The sequence below is a fragment of the Lichenostomus cassidix genome, chromosome 1 (genome assembly GCF_008360975.1).
Source record: "Lichenostomus cassidix isolate B80296 chromosome 1, HeHo_3.0, whole genome shotgun sequence".
NCBI classification, from domain to species: Eukaryota; Metazoa; Chordata; class Aves; order Passeriformes; family Meliphagidae; genus Lichenostomus; species Lichenostomus cassidix.
The window spans coordinates 98720942-98738530 of NC_139479.1; the positions used below are offsets into that span (position 1 = coordinate 98720942).

Here is a 17589-nt window from a genome sequence, read left to right on the forward strand (position 1 = left end):
TTCAATGTACATTGGCACTTTAGATGTTCATACCCAAAGAGAATAAGCTGGAGACTTTTTTTCTTGTCTATGGCCTCTGCTCATAGCTCTGTCATCTTTTGCCCAACTATTAAATGGCAAAGCACATTCTGTGGCTGTTGGTCCCTTTCCACCAGAAACCTGAAATTCTGAGAAAGTCGGTGAGTAGTGAAATCTCTGCCCAGCTGACCTTGCAGTTCAGCTATGTTTGCATCCATGGGAATCTTCAGCTGGAGAAGCAGGAGGATGGGAGGGAAACTGTTGAAATCCTGTAGTCTCACAAGACGGCCACAGAACTCCCTGAATCCAAACTATGCAGGATAAGAAAGTGAGATGTCTTTATCGGGGTTGATGGCTATAGGCACAATATGGTGACATTTTGCCTAAAGTGTCAAAGCTAGTTGAAGTTTCCCATTACAAATCCCCTTTCACTGAAGGACCTGTGTGGCACTCCAATGCTGACAGTCTGGCAAAAGGCTAAAAAATATGTCCAATGTAATGGGAAAAAGCATGACATTACAGTGTTTGCATTTGATTAATCATTAATTGAACTTGGCCAATCAAAAGTAATTGGTATTTTTAAAAAGATGAGAAGATAGTTGAAAAAAATTTGTGAAGATTTTTCAATTTGGTTGTCTAATATAAGCTGCTTACATTGATAAATAGCATTGATTGCTATTTAGCAATCAATTCAGTGGAAACCATGTGTCTACTCTGAAAATCCAAGCACAATATGAAATATTAAACAGTTGTTTAAGTGCTTAACTTTAGTTGTATAAAACCCACAGGCAGCCTTAAATCATTTGGTTTTTAGAGTCCACTTATATAAATCCATTATTACTATTGGCACATCTCTGAATTAGTTATGCCTATTTATGAAGAATGCTTGGAGCCCATGAAAAGGAGACATTCATGTATGTTTTTGCACTTTCTGGAATTTAAAAAAATGCTGTTTGAATGCACTTTTTTTAATCTATGGGTCTGTGGTACTAGCTAAATTAGAAATGGTTTGCTTCTTGAGAAGGGCAGGTACATGCACAAAATTATTTACCTGAGCTCACAACTATCCTAATCTACCTCTGAGCCCAGAGGTCAGCCTCTCACTGGTGCTTATCCTGGATGAATTAAAAGGCTTCAGGCTGGGATTTTCCTTCATTCCACCAGTGGGTGCCAACAGTGGAACAATATCAGGAAGCTTCCACCACTGCTGTCTTTGCTGAGCCTGTTCTGTGAATTCCATGCCGCAGCAAACATATGTTAAAAGTGGCTGAATAAGGTAACAAATGGAATTATATTGTTGGGACTCTTATGTGTCCTCTAATTACATATCTGAGGCCTTGTGTTCACATGCTGTACACCTGTGAAATGCCTAAACATGACAAATGTCAGGGCAGCACCCTTCATACCTCTCATGTCTCTTAATCTGTAAAAGTGATCCTACAGCACTGGGATCAAAGATGTTTCATTTCCTACAGGCTTGTGCACTGTGGTTGCCTGATTTTGAGGTTTAACAAGCCGCAAGTGCCAACTGAAGATATTTTTTCTCCAGATGTGGACTGTTTATAATCCTCCCCTCCAGGTAGATTATCCATTTTGTAGCATTTAGGAGCAGGTTTCATGAGACTGCCTTTCCCCCATGGGGTATCTTTCCTTTCTGTAGCAGTCTGTTTTTATTAAAGCCTCCAGAAACTAATTGGGACCTCTTCACCACATGAGGTTTGGTTGAAACTGAAGGGTGGATTAGAAAGTCATTAGGATACATGTAACTTTACACACATGTAAGCAAACTAACCTGAACATATTACCCTTAATTTTTATCTAAAACTAGATAGAAAGGGAGTATAAGTGTGGAGGCAAAGGTGTAAGCGAGAAGTAAAAGAAAGTTTTGATCTAGTGTTCACTGATTTATGTCTGAAAACATTCTCAGCACTTACAGTTTGAGAGTTAAAAGTAGTTTAGGGAGTAGCATATACTGAATGAAAAGTGGATTATAATGGCTGGGGTGGCATGCATGTTTTGCATTGTATACATATATATCTACATATATATCTATAAAATACATTATACTTATATACGTGTATATGCTTATATATGTATATACTCATATATACATCTTATAATTGTGGCTTTTCAGTACCTGAAGGGAGTCTTCAAGAAAGATGGAGAGAGACTATTTACAAAGGCATATAAAGATGGGACAAGGGAGAATGGTTTTAAATGGGCAGAGAGTAGGTTTAGATTGGATATTAAGAAGAAATTCTTCTCTGTGAGGATGTTGGGGCACTGCAACTGACTGCCCAGAGAGCCCTGGCAGCCCCACCACTGGAAGTACTGGGTGTTCCATTCTTAGAAGGGAAGGATGCTTTGACTTGTCTAAAAAGCCTAAAGAGATGCACAAGCTTTTAGCCTCAAAACCAATTATAATCAAATTGAAAACATGGAGCTTTATGATTTGTCGCTGCTCGGGGTGTCTTCTACATTTGAACTTGAATGTATGGAACTGAAGATTCCCAATTGCCTACTACACATGCTATCTATTCTCTATTTCTCTTAAATATTATTTTGGTAAAATGGTCAATGATCAAGTTTCGTCCCTTCTACTGGGAACAAACAGCTTTTATAGTGTTTTTCAGTGTACATTTCTACCAAAGGCAATCCTAAGTGTTGTTGAATGAGTACCCTTGCCAGTGCTCCCAACTTCTCTCCACAGATCAATTCACATGTGTAATTCCAGTGGCAGGTCCCACCTGGCAGTGTCTGTACCAGTGGTGCTTGCTGATACTACACAGAGAATGCTGAAGGCTATGATTGACAGGAAAAAATGGGAAATGGATTGAGCAAGTATTTTTTATTTGCTGGCTAGGAGGAAGAAATAATGTTAATCTGACATAAATATCTGTACAGGTATTAGAGCTCTTTAGCAAAAAAAAAAAAAAAAAATTAATAGAGTCAACTCCACTGCAAACAATCTTTGTTCCAACCTCCAAAGTTCAATGTAACCTTTCATACATTCAATAATTCCTTTATTTTTTGGGGTTTTTTAAGAAACAGAAAGTTGACAAACATTTTTTTTAAAAAAATTTAAAATACTGAATCTTTTACAACTTTTCAAAGGCTTTTATTTTTGTGTAGCTTGACCTGTAATGTGAGCATCAAGTATAGCCAAAGTAAAATGACAGTGAATTGAAATTGACAAGAGTTGCTTTTCATGAAGGCAAGAGCAAAGCTTACTTGCTCTTTCTCTTTTGTGCACCATAGAGGGCAAGAGAATGTACTAGACTGGGAGTAGGAGAGAAGACAAGTATTTCACAGGAAAATGGGAAATGTGAGTGAGAAAGAGAGGTTGCAGTTTCAAAAAAGGGAAAATCAAAGGACAAAGCAAATAAGGATGGGAAAAGAAGTTACTCAAGAACAAAAAAATGGAAGCAAGAATTTGAAAGAACATTGGGTAGATTTTTTGCTAATTTAATCATAACTTTGTTTGCTGTCTTCACTCAAACTCTTCACATTTGTGCCAGCAATATGTAGTACAAGGGAAAAAACACTCTGGAATGGGAGACACGATTGAAAATAAAGAAAAGGGTGTGGGAGCAAGAACACACCACATTTAGGACTCAGAATGTAATTTAATTTATGTTCCAGAAACACACATGTATTTCCATAACAGATGGTTTTGGGTATCTAACTTTGGGTGAAAGGGATGGGATGACTGGTTATTTTGAGCACTTGTTATATTGCTGTTACTAGATAATGACCCTGGATGATGTAGTTAAATATTAGAGTTGCCATGGTTGCTAGCTGTATCTTATATTCTTAGCACTGGCTGGTTATCTCTTTTTCCTCCCCCAGATGATTCTAATATAACTCTACAGAAAATACCATTTGATCACCACCTGGTTTAGGATCACTCCTTTTCTTTGCCATGGATTTGATTTCTTTTCCTTCTTTTACACATTACAGTAGACATAGAATCATAGAATTGTTATGGTTGGAAAAGACCTTTAGGATTATCAAGTCCAACCACCAACCCAGCACCACCTCCCTCTTCACCCTTAAAAATTGTGTCCTCAAGTGCCACCTCCACTTTTTAACACCTCCAGGGATGATGACTCCACCACTTCCCTGGGCAGCCCATTCCAGTGTTTCATAAGCCTTGCCATTAAAAAGTTTTTCCTAATATCTAATCTGGATCTCCCCTGGGACAACTTTAGGCTACTTCCTCTCACCCTGTCCCTTATTCCCTGGGAGCAGAGCCTGACCCCCACCTGGCTCCATCCTTCTGTCAGGGAGTTGTGGAGAGTAAGAATGTCCCCCCTAAGCCTCATTTTCTCCAGGCTGAGTCCCCCCAGCTCCCTCAACTGCTGCTAGTGCCCCAGACCCTTCCCCAGCTCTGTTCCTTTCTCTGGACACACTCCAGCCCCTCAACGTCTCTCGTGTAGTGAGAGGCCCAGAGCTTGACTCAGGACTCGTGGTGTGGCCTCACCAGTGCCCAGCACAGGGGAACAGTCACTGCCTGGTCCTGCTGGCCACACTATTGCTGATAAAATCCAGGATGCCAGTGGCCCTCTTGGCAAATGACATGCAGTGGAGATGTCTGCTTCATTTTGTGGGAGCCTTTCTTATGTTTTAGCTTGCTCTCATGACCGTAGGACTGTTTATAAGCTTTTCGGTCCAGAGGATTTCTTCAGGTACACTATTTTCCCAACATTGTGAAGACAAGTAGTTTTCAGACTTCTGGGTACTTCAGAAAAAGATTGGTATAAACTTTATAGGCAACCTTTTAGCTCAATAATTTTCCCATTCTAGACCTGTTTTTTCATCATCTCACATGTATGCAAAATATTTGTTTCTTGCCAAATAATGGAAATTAAATTACAGCTTTTCTAATACAGAGAGACCTCATCTTCTAGAGGAAGGTGTCCTTGCCTTTGGAAAGTCCCTTCCAACTCAAACTATTATGTCATTCTATGACCTTTTATGTGTTCGCATCAGAGACATATTTTCATTTACATTAAGACAGACTTTGATGTCTTTAATGATGTTGGTTTTTAAATTAATTAGTAGACTTTGAATATGCAAAGACAATCTCCTCAGACAGCAATTACCTTACAGAGTCTCATAATTCCCCCTGATGTGAAAGCCGTGCAAAATGTGGGAACAGCAAATGACCATATGGCCACCAGTACACACCAGTTGTCTGGGAAGATACTGTACTGCCACAGATGTGTGATCCTGAATACCTTGTTCACAACAGGGGAAAGACAAATCCAATTCTTTGTATTCTGGAAACTGTTTTCCTTGTGTTCAGTCCATCTTAAAATACACTCATCTCCAGACAGATCTGCTTAGTCTCTCACTTTTCTTTGTATTTATTCCTTGTGAATATGAGTGTTAAGGAGTTCTGTTCTCTGCATGTTCAGCCATTAAGGCCAGAACAAGAGAAATAATTTCCCTAAGACCATAGTGTGTTTTTCTCCTGCTTTGGCATGGCTTGTGGTTTCTTGGTTTATGATACAAATCACTAATGTTGCCTCCCAAACCCCTCCCCAAAAAAAGAACCCTTCAAGTGCACATTACAGATTGTCTCAAACCTTTGAGTACCTCAGCACTCAGAAAATACCTTATCAATACTGTTAATATTTAACCTTGGGGTAACCATTAACAGAAAACACAGATTACACAGTGCTACATCTATTTATTAAGCATCCACAACAAAGTCTAGAAGGTGCAAGAGCTTAGTGTGGTGTTCTTTAACCTCTGAAAGCTAAGTTCAAATCTGGAATTAGATCAGATGCAAATGTTAGTTACTGTTCTCATCCTTTTGTGAGCTCCGTAAACTACACCATTCATAACATTTAGCAATTCCCTGGTACTCTAATTTTAGATCTGTGGCAGGCTGACAGTATTAGCCTGAAACATCATCCTACCCCATAAACAGGTGTTGATCCTGATGGGAAGGGAATAAGTAAGTTTTGCTGACTCAGAAGTGGGCAATTTTACTACCTCAGTGCAAGGAAACTGCTTTCTGTGAGAGAGGTTTGAGAGTGTGGACAAGAGCAATTAATATATTTTCATTTAAATGCATTTATAGTTTGTTTGATCGCAAAGCTAGATCCTGGGGAGGGGGGAGGGAAGTTATCTGTGCTGCTTGAATATTACTGGAAAGCAGCATGAAAGCCATGCCTGCACAGAATGTCATCAAATCAGGACTGACATTCATTAATAGAGCTGTCTAAGTTTGCACATTGTCTGTCTGTGCCTCTCTTGGCTCAAGTCCAGAGTAGTCAGTACCATTCCTTTTCAAGTACTGAAAGTCCCTGCAGAAAAGGTTTACCTGCTTTTAGTATGCTGATTACTTCTTAAGTGTGTTCACTGCATCTCCCTTTAAGAAGCTCATGAGTGTAAGAAAAGTTTGGGCACTTCTGATTTAACAGTCTGTAATTTGAAGTAGCTTAATTTAATCCTTCTGTTCAACATTGCACCAGAAATTGCAAAGAAATATTGCAGAAGCTCTTTCGGTCTCCAGAGACAAAAGTCTTGCAGAGGAAGTCCTGAGAGACTGAAAAAAAAAAAACCAAAACAACAAAAACACTGCTGGACTTGTAAAACCTCATTGTCCCTGAATGTATTTCTCATGTGAAATCATTCCTCCATGGCCTCTGTCCCATAAACAGAAGCTGTTTAGCAAGGTTGTCTTGGACTCTTTGAAAATTAGTTGATGTAGAATGGATCACAGAGAAATGAAACTGTTAGTGGCTTGCTGCGTTTAAAACTTGTGCAGCTATGTTGTGTTAAATGTAAACAGATTTTTACTGAGCAAAAATACCCTCTTGATGTTTTCTCTCAAAGGCCTGACTGAATGCACCTTTCACCTCGTGAAAGGAAAGAGAAGAGGCTTTGCTGTAGCATAGCTGGTCTGTATTACCTTGGCAGTATAAAACAAAGCCATCACATAACAGGATGCCTATATGCTGCCTCTTTGGGATGATTTTAAATTTCTGTAACGGCTGCTAACTCTTCTCTCTTTTTTTTTCCCCTTTTATTTTTTATCTGTGGGAAGCACAGTTGGTAGAAATGGCTGTGCCAAGGGTCTCTTCTAACTTGTGACTCCTTGAAATGCAGTAACTGTGACAGTAAACAGCTAAACCACGGGCAAACTCTGCTATCACTGAAAGCTGCAGTAAAGACAGAGGAAGGTCAAATTTATCCTAAAAGAAGGCCAGACAGAAGTGTTTTTCAAAAGCCAGGTTTACAGTTTTGCTGCTGTAAGTGGTAGCTTTGCAGCTACAAATAACATAAGTGATCAGCAAACACAGAAATGTTATCTTTTTTGAATACTCTGACATGTGGGAATGGAATTCCTGACCTGTAAGAATTTCCTGTCTGAAAGCACTGGTCTAGCCCGACAAGAGGGCTCCTTTAAGGACTGCAGTGAAATCTATCCACTTTGAAGGCATTAACAACTTCCCACTGGTGATCTACAAACATTGTTTTGACATGACTGAGAAATAAAGTCACAGGGCTATGAACAGTTAAAAGATGAACTAATCTCTGAGATAGAATGATCAAAAGAACCTTTTAGAAGAGACTTCCTGTAACAGGGGTGAATTTTTTACTTAAAGGGAAAAAAAAAAACCAGAGGCCGGGCTGGCTTGGTGGGTGACTAAGGAGAGAGCAATTGGATACTCTCTGAGTTACTCATGCTTTCAATGTGTTTTAAGACCTCTTTTATCTTAACTTGTGCTGAGGTAATTTCAGTTGATACTATACAGGAAACTCCAGCTCCTGGCCAGCTCTGGGAATACAGGGCACTGTGTGACTCCATCCAGAAAAAGCCATGGCTTAAATCTTCCTGTGTCTGCTCTTAAGAGGACCGGGAGGGGTCACGTTTGCGGCTATATTGCTGTTCCTCAGCAGCAGGGCTAAGGTCTGAGCCTGAGCACATTAAAGAAACAATATATGCAGTTCAGATTCAGTGCCTGGTACTAAGTTGGATTTGTTTGGAGCAGAGAAAAGGAAACCAAGCACACTTCACAGAATTTATTTATCAGATTTATTTATCAGATCATTTATTTATCAGTTGATAAATCTAACCCAACCAAATAAAAAACCTCACTCTCTTTCAGTGATATTTGGTATAGAGAGAAAAATCAGTTGTTATTCTTCTGGCAAAGTATTAGCAAGTCGTCTCCAGGAACTTGATTCTCTGCTGTGAACTGCATGTTCAACTCTTAAATGAAGTTAGAGATCACAGAATCATACAATCAATAGAATGGTTTGGATTGGGAGGGATCCTAAAGCTCATCCAGTTCCACTCTCTGCCATGGGCAGGGACACCTTTCCACTAGAGACCATGTTGCTCCAAGCCCTGGCCAATCTGACCTTGAAAACTTCCAGGAATGGAGCAGCCACAGCTTGCTTCTCTGGGCTAGCTTATGCCTCACCACCCTCACAGGGAAGAATTTCTTTCCCATATCCCATTTCACCCTTGCTCTCTTTCAGTTTAAAGCCATTCCCTTGTCCTGTCATCTGTGTGAGGAGTCCTTCTCCAGCTCTGTTGGAGCCCCTTTAGTACTGGAAGGGGCTCTAAGGTCTCCCCAAAGCCTTCTCTTCTGCTCAACAGCCCCAAATACAGATACATGAAAACAACATTTTGCAGTTTTGGTCACTGAACAGCAAACCTATCCGAGATTTTGAGAGCTTCATCTTTTAAAGGTAAAAACCGGGATTCTAAAAAATTAATTTTCTAGGTCCTTGTTTCACACAAGTTTAATTACATGACGTAAGTTAACAACCCACAGCCCAGCTTCAACCTAACATGTGACAACAAATTTTTGCCTACTGCTATTTTTAATATTTGGGGTTTTTTTCATAATCATCAGAAAGGAGCTGATTGCCAGACTGGAACAAGTGGAAAAAGAAAGCATGGATGCCGCTCAGCTGGCTAAGGAGTATGCAGAACTGACAGAGGAAAACCGAACACTGAAGCTGGCCCAGACGCAGTGCGTGGAGCAACTGGAAAAGCTCAGGATACAGTACCAAAAAAGACAGGGTTCCTCATAACTCCCAACTAGCTCATGTGAGGCAGTTCATTCAGGATTGGTCCTGTGCTGGAAAGAGAGTTTAAAATAAAGATCTATTTAATATGTTATAACACTTTACTACAGCTAAAGAGTATGTAGAAGTCTATATTTGATTTAATGCTTGCCAGCCAGTAGCTTAATATAATGGATATTTCATCCATTATATAATGGATGTTTTATTTCCAGTAACATAATTGAAGTTAATCTATCCCCATTATATGTTGTAGTAGATCAGGTTTCTTTTCTAAACATATTTCTTCCAATTTAAGAATATATGGACACACTAGAAAGTTATATAAATAGTCTCTGTGTTTGAAATTTGGATCATACTAATGCATACAGCAGGGACAATGTTAATATATGGAATAGATGTATGTTAATTTTAGTTTGGTGAAGATTTTTTAAATTATTTTCCTCATGCCTAAAGTGTTTGGAAGTTATCTTGAAGGAGATCTCCTCACTGGTAAAAACCATACTTCATGTCAACTTCACACTTTTGTATAAAAACTGAGAAATTGCACATTAAAAACTGAAGTAACAAAATAATTTTTTATCAAACAAGTGCACTGCCAGTGATAATTTGCAAGTTATAAAATTAAAAGGAAACAGATGAGATCAAACTTTCCTTCCTCAAGTGTAAAGATCACTTGAGAGATTTTTCGTTGTACTTATTGGTGTGCAAGAAATGAAAAATTAATGCAAGAATCATTGTTTCATCATAGTTTCAACTGAGACTATGTCAGTAAAATTGTTGTGAGGATCTTTTGTTCTTATTTTCTGGTCTGTTTTGAAACATAAGTGGCTGTAAGTAGGGACAGGAGTTCCGTGATATGCAAATAATCAGGAAGTGAAATGTGAGTTTTACTTGCTCTCTTTATCCCTGCATTTTCGTAGATCAACTGGACAATCTTTGTTATACTTCCATTTCTATTCATACAATAGGTTTTTTCATTAAAACTGGATGTAGAAAAGCCCTTTTATGTTCTGAATGTTCTCAAATCACGTTGTATTTTTAACTCTGCTTGACAGATGCAGCTTGTTACATCTTCATGAGCTTAGACTTCAACTTAATGTGTTAGTAGTGAAATGTGTCTTAGTAATTGAAAACTATGAAATTAAGATTTCCACCAGAACTTTAGCTACGTTTATTATCACTAATCTCTTATAAAAATGGAATTTCATGATAATCCATGAATCACGATAATCCATGAATCATGATAATCCGTGAAACAATTCCTGGCAGCAAAGGGGACAAAAAAGAATTACAAGCTGTCCATTTTTTCTCTGTGCTAATTGCTTACAGTATTCCCTGCAGCACAGGTGCAAAAACTGGCTCTGCATTACTCCAAGCACCTGGAACTTCAGCACAAGAGCATGAAGAGGTAGCAGGAGAGGACAACCTTTTTTCCACTTCTTCACCTGAGCCACCAGGGCATCATCAGCATCGAAACCTCGCACTGCTTCCTGCCGTACCCAGTAAATCACCACTCTTGAGGGACACGCTTCTTGCTGGGATGCTCTGTGAGCAGTGTAACACTGTATTTACTCCTCTTTCCTTATTATCTGAGGATCCACAGTACCTTGTGGAAGTTAAAGAGAAAAAAAACATAGTTAATAAAAACCACTTGGAATATCAGGCCTGAAAAGGCTGGACAAGCCTCGTTTGAGTTTTGCACTGCTGGGAAACATAACCTGAACAGAAATCAGAGCTTTGCTTTGAGCATAGAACACCACAGGATCTAGAATGTACTTCTTCTGGCCTGTGTTTATGTGTTTTGAACAAGAGAATTCTCATTTTCAAATTAATTTGTCATTTTAGTCAGAGATTTTTCTATCTAGCTTTGAAAACATCATCCAGTCTGATGATTTCAGTGAATTCATTGAAAACTGTACAAAGTGCATAAAATTATTTTATTGACAGAATGGATTAAACAGCAAATGGAACAGACAGCAGAATGCAAATGGATCAGACAGCAGACATTTAGTTACAAATAACTGTGTTCGCCTTGAAATTTTCTATATAAGTGCAGCCACTATGCTTTAGATATCAGAACAAAACAGCTCATATAGTGGGAGAAAAACCTGAGGGAAGAGCCACAGCCAAGTGGAGAAAGAAAGCTGGGCCTCAGTTGTGACAATCATCACTTTGAGAATAGTCAGGAAGTATTATTTTCCTAACCTGTAGGTACTGACCAGTATAGAAGGCTTCAGGAAATATTTTACAAGTGTGCAGACATCAAATTTGTGGTATGGTCCAGCTACTAGCCTGGATAAATAAGAAACTCTTAAACCATCCCAAACCAATTGAAGTCACAGATTTGTATTCAATTTGGACTGTAGCTATTTGCAATCAAATTTTCCTTCTGCTTTTAGTAATGGTGAAAGTAAAAAATAGCAGCCTTGTATGAACATATTTGTGTGCATGCATGCTTGCATGCCTGAGAGCAGTGACTGGGAGAAATTGTATCACAATACAAATGAGTAAAACTGATAGAGAAGTACCAAGGAAGAGAAATTAAAGTAACTCATGAAAATTATTTTTAAAGGAAGAAATAGTTGTGGAAATGGGATTCAAAGACAGGAAGGTAGGCAAATGGAATTTTCAAAAAATATTCATGGACAAGTTAAATTAAAATGTAGGATAGTCAACATAACCCAGAAAATCATCCAGGTGTTGAAGAGAGTAAAGGTAGCTGGAACAACCTTCTGAGAGGTATCTGCTGTATCTATCATCCATCTCTTGATTTGTTTATCAAGAGTGTAATTGTGAGAAATATTTTCACATTCAATAAGTCTCCAATTTTGACCTGTTGAGTTTTTCTCTAGATACAGTGGAGCTCTGCTGACTGAATAGCTGAAACTGAGTTTTTAAATAAAGCATTTGTCATATTGATCCTGTATTTTCCAAGCAGACAATATGATTTATATCCTGGTTGAAGTGGTCTGCACATTAGGTCCTGTTGTATGTATCACACTATAAAAGCAAATTTTATACAATTATTTGAAAGATGGTTTTACATTGTATTTCACCCATGAATTTAGAAGCCTGTTTCAGCTTTTAAGATCAAGTGCCAATGGAAGGTTCAATTTTATAACATGTGACTACAACCTGTGAGAACTGCAGTTGTTTTATAGACAAAGTGCATTTCGTGCTCTTATCCAGGCTATTCAGGTTAGCAAAAGTAACTATGCCACCAGCATGGTAAATGAATTTGCTTCAAACCATTAAGAAACAGTGAAGTACATATGTTTAAAATAAAACCAAGACCTGTGCTTTCCATTTCCTATCCTTGCTAACTAACTTCCTTCCATCGTAAAGAATGCTGAACAAACTCAATTCAAGGCTTCCAGTTAGCAAGGATATGACTCATGCAGTCTTGAAACAGCTAAAGCCGAGGGTGTCTTGACACTTGGAAAGTCTGGAAGATGAGAACCTGCAAGTTTGAGTTTGGTGGCTTTTATTTTTAAATGTTTCACTTTCCAGGATTATCTTTATTCTGTCTGGTTTTGTGAACTAATGATTTTTAGAAGTGTGTCACCTTCCCCCAGAGACTTTATTGCCATCTAGGCCTTTGTGAAGATTACATATTAGTGGTAGGGACAAATAGGCACAGGTGGGACAGAGAGGTGTTCTCAACCTTCCTTTGGGTTGTGTGTTTGGTGAGCTCTGCCATGTGACCCTTTGCTACTCCATCTCTAGTCACAGACCACCTCACAGAAACGAAGTAATCACAGTCTTAATCATAAAGCCACTTGGTGTTTTCCCTACTTAAAATTTCTTTCTTGGTCAACACACGAAGTGGAAGTGTCTAAAGGAACAGAGGAGACTTGCCTGGAGGAGTCTTGCCTCTCTTCCTATGGGGGGTACAAGGTGTGCAATAGTGGGAGAAAAGGGCCATAGGGAAAGGAAGTTTGGTCCAGGCAGTGATGTAACAGGAGGAGTGCTGGCCCTGTCCAGCAGGAATGTGAGGAGAGTTGACAAAACCTGGATGCTGGCCTGACTTTTCTCTCTCATCCTCATACTTCCACAGTCATACATGTGCACCCACAGCTCTGAGGGTCTTCTACCTCCTGGTGGAATGTTATGGCATGCACATGTGTGCATGTTATGGTGATACACATCCTTGGAAAAGCCACTATGAAACTATTAACTGTCTTCATGACAGGCCTGGAAGGTGTGCAGCAATGAAAGATGAGGGCTGAGCAAGTACTAAAAAGCTGGGCCCTGTTGTCCATCTTGATGTACTTCTCTGGGACAAGACCAAACACTGACTGCATGACTGCATCACAGTGCACATTATGGAGCGAGGGAAGGTAGCAAAGCAGAGCGGGAGGGGCAGCCTCGACCTCACCATTTTCTTCACTAAGACGCTTGGTTTTGCAAGGTTAAATTGGGAGTTATCAAGATGGTGTTTCAGATGCAAACCAAAACTGTGAAGCTGACATTTTAAATTCAAAGTAGATTATTTCATAAGAATGAAAAAACCTACCTTGCCTGGGACAGTGCCAGTCACCTCTAGATTCTTCAGTTCCCCTTACAAGTAATATCATATGTTACTCATACCCATATGAATGCAAGATGACGACCATTCACAAGTCACTGTTATCCTCAACCCAGGCTTCCTCCATTGCATGCTCCAGTGGTTTATGCTGTAGAAAGCACAAGATTTAGCATATGAGTCACTCTGCTTTTCTACACACCAATTATCAGTTCCCCCTTCTAAACCTAAGTTCCTTTAATCCCCCATGACCACAATCCATCCCCACTGAGTAAGCAGTGTCAGCCTAGAGCTCAGATCCAGTTGGCTGGTGATCTTATGACATGGTCTGATGATCACCATGCACTCAAGGTGGTTTCCAAATGCTACGTGTGATGTTTTGTGGTTCGGTGCTGGTATGTGGCAGCAAGGAATTCTACCAGCCTGCAGGTGCCAGCTGTGAGAGATGCTTGGTTTCCTTGAACTGGTTAGAAAATATGAGAGTAGGTGGCCCATGGATTTAGTTATTTGAATCTTATACTAAATTTTAATACAGGAATTAGGGAAACAAAATGAGGATGTGTGCGCTGATGTAACAAATGTGCAGCCAGATGCCAAACTGAGCTTTGGGTGCTTAGAATGAGTTACGTGATATGAGAACTGTGATAGAAAGGAAGTAGGTACAGCTAGGAAGAGGAACTGGTGATTGAGCTGCTGCCTTAACTGCTTGCCTTCTGGCTGCTTATGGCTTGCACCAATAAAATACGTAGGCTGTTGTCCTCAGCTCTACATTAGGAAGCTCATTTGGATGTTTCCCAATGCTTTTCCAAGCCTAATTTATACTAACATTTTATACTGGAATATTTACTTAATTAAGATTATGTTTTTGTCAGCTATGTCTAGAATTAAGAGAGTTAATGATGATGTGATACAGATGCTCAGAGCATTGCAGATGGTTTTTCCACAGAAAGAGGAATAACCAGTATCAGGATATGATTCTATTCTGCTAATCATAGAATCATAGAAAATCTTGAGTTGGGAGGGTCTTATAAGGGTTATTGAGCCCAATTCTATGCCAGCTGCTGTATATGCATTAAAGATAAATAAAGCCTTGATAAATAACCTATGTAGAATAAAAACTGCAGTGAAGCCAGAGCATTTTAGTACTAAAATAACTGCAGCCCCACTAATGGGCTTTTGCTGCTTTCACCGCACAAGTAGAGTTTGGTACTTTTACAAACCAGATCCCCAGTTTCCCACATGAAGGGACAGTGATGTAATGTTCTGTGATTGAAAAACTTTCACCTCTGTCTTGTGACTTTCTTACACGAGTATGACAAACCTCAGTGCGCAGTCCAGATTGCCTTGTTGCCACAGACTTCTCCACAGCCATTTCATCACTGTGTGCTCCCCAGCTTGGCCCTTTGACTCTCACATTCCTCTGCTGTTCGTGGACAGCTGAAATAAGTCAGCCACTCTGAACTTTTTAAGAGCAGTTAGAAGCAAATACATCATTTAACATTACGTGCTAAGAACCTTGACTGTCTTGTGGTCAGGGTCTTTTGTATTCCTTGTCTGCAAGTACGTCAGTACATATGTTTACTGATTAAATGTCAGTACAAAAAAATACAAATGTTAACATTCATGGAAGACAGAGGCACATTCAGACATACTCCCATAAATGCTGTTACAAATAGTAGACTTATTCTGGGCGTTCCTTCCATGGCAGTGGAAATAAAAGCCAGCTACTCACATATGAAGAAGTACCTCCTGATGAAGTTATATGTGCCAAGAATGCAAACACTTCTTTTTGAAATAATTTCAGAAAAGGAGTATTATTTCAAGGGAAAAAACCAAAAACACCCACATTGCAGTTCCCAGCTAATATAAATTACCTCCAGCTCTGCATTAACTGCTAAAAATGTGCTTAAATCTATTTATAACCCTTCAAACAGCTCTCACTAATTTAAGTTGGTGAAACAGGCCCTTGCATTTGACTGTCTGAGCTCCCTCTGGTGGGTAATGGGACATTATTATTACAAACCAGAGATACCTAAGAAAACATACAATTACATTTGTCCAAGTGGAGCTTTATTTATTTGTTTAAAGTACATAATTCTTGATATAGCTAGGTAAATGTCAGTGTACAAATTTATCATTATCTCACATGCTCACATCTGAAACCACCCACTAGAGATACTTCAACAGAGGTGTATTTTTCCACAACACCAAACGTTGAACAGCATCTAAGACAAACATCCAAGTGAAATGAGTTCTGGCATCCTACAGAAGCTGAGAGAGCTCATAATTAAAAACTATTAGTGAAACTGAAAGAAGGTAGGTTTAGGTTAGGTATCAGGAAGAAATTCTTCCCTGTGAGGGTGGTGAGGCGCTGGCTCAGGTAGCCCAGAGAAGCTGTGGCTGCCCCATCCCTGAGCGTGTTCAAAGAAAGGTTGGATGAGGCTTGGAGCAACCTGGTCTAGTGGAAGGTGTCCCTGCCCATGGCAAGAGGAATGGAACTGGATGATCATTAATCTCCCTTCCAACCCAAATCATTCTATGATTCTATTAATTGTATCATAAAATCTCTGTTTGTCCAAGCTGCTTCTGGAGTTCTGCTGCATTTAGGTGCCTGGAAATCTTGTCTATATGGCTTTAGACAGTACTAACCAACTGCAGGCACTTTGCAGTGCTTATTTAATGGTACAATAACTAAGAGTCAAATATGCTTTAAATAACACATACAGAACAGCTGACAAACATGCCTCTTTTTTGCTGGTAAATTTTAAGATACCTTAAATCTCATACACCCTGGTATTAATGAGTCACCCATTTCTAAGAGAAAGCACAAGTGCTCTCTTCCTATTTTTTTCTCAGTATTTAGATGAAGTAATCTGAATAGGAGAAGTGTCAGGCTTCAGAAGAGTGTTCTAATGCATGGGCAGTGTTCCAACCACAGTTTGAGTTTCAACAACCTGAAGCGCTTGTGCTGGAATATTAGGATTGCTTTACCAGTAATGAGTTTAGTGGCTCTTGCACATCCCACAGTCTATTTGAACAAATTTTGGTTTTGGGTTGGAAATTTGGAAAATTTGGGTTCCTAGAACATTCTGAAAGGAAAAAGCGCAGAAAAAGCAAGCTACTAAGTTTGGTCTTCTACTTTAGCTGCTTCAGAATTCACTTTCAATTAATAAAAAGAGGTTTATATTTGGTCATCTGGCTGAAGCATGGTAAGATGCAAAAGTCTAGTTACACTGTATTTAAAGGTGAGACATGAAGATGAAAGATAACATAAGGAGGATTTTACCAAAGACACCATTTTTACTGGCAGTTTTTGAGACCTTTGTATCTCCTGTGTATGACTGTACATGTGCAGTGTTTTCAGATGTTTATGATATTCTTCAAACCCTGTCATTTCTGTTCAGGGAAATTTCAACTCACAGTTTGACTGCCAGAGTAAGTCTACTACTATATTACTGTCCAAAAGGAAATAATCACTGAATGTTTATCATGAGGAAGTGGCATTTAAAAGTGCTTAACATTGCTTTTGAAATGAAGATGTCCAAGTCTAAATGAGCAAGACTGCCTAATGAGAAATCAGCAACGCCAAAAAGACACCACACGGTAAGCTGGATTTAGGCTCTGGTTCAAGACAACGCTTACCGTGGGGCACTGTGGCCACATCAAACAAATATCTTGAACATATACCAAACTCGAAGCAATGAGTAGCTCCCACTGATTTGCCAATAGGACTGTTCAAAGTAGGTTTATTCATGCACTGAAGTGTTTTGCTGGATTGAGGCCAGAGGGACCAGTGCCTCAGCTTGAACCTTGACTCTTCTGGGATTCATTGGAATTTAACTACATGCTTGGAGTTTTCAAACACTACGCTGCAACAGGACCTTTCCCTTGCTCTATCAGGGGACTAAAAAGTCTAATATCAGGGAGGACCTTCATGTGGTAAGGTGCATACAAAACCATCTTGCTGCAGTGCCATGAGCTGGGTCTAG

General features: G+C 39.4%; 1 protein-coding gene and 1 long non-coding RNA gene across 6 annotated transcripts in view; one reads left to right on the forward strand and one right to left on the reverse strand.

The window, feature by feature from the left end:
• The window catches only part of MAP3K7CL (MAP3K7 C-terminal like), a 33455-nt gene extending 22431 nt beyond the window's left edge, over window positions 1-11024 (forward strand). For 3 of the 5 annotated variants that reach the window (XM_085073596.1, XM_085073606.1, XM_085073615.1), the window contains 2 exons: window positions 8901-9020; window positions 10405-11024. In XM_085073596.1, the coding sequence (XP_084929722.1) occupies window positions 8901-9020; window positions 10405-10744 (460 nt within the window). In that variant the 3' untranslated portion in view covers window positions 10745-11024. Of the gene's footprint in view, window positions 1-8900; window positions 10076-10404 lie in introns of those variants that run through there. The other 2 variants (XM_085073634.1, XM_085073625.1) reach the window with 2 other exon arrangements.
• On the reverse strand, window positions 9010-11416 carry LOC146445406 (uncharacterized). Its single transcript, XR_014854912.1, has 3 exons — window positions 11295-11416; window positions 10403-10681; window positions 9010-9128 (listed from the first exon to the last, which is right to left on the reverse strand). It is a non-coding gene; the product is annotated as an uncharacterized LOC146445406 (long non-coding RNA).
• Between the last annotated feature and the right edge of the window lie 6173 nt (window positions 11417-17589).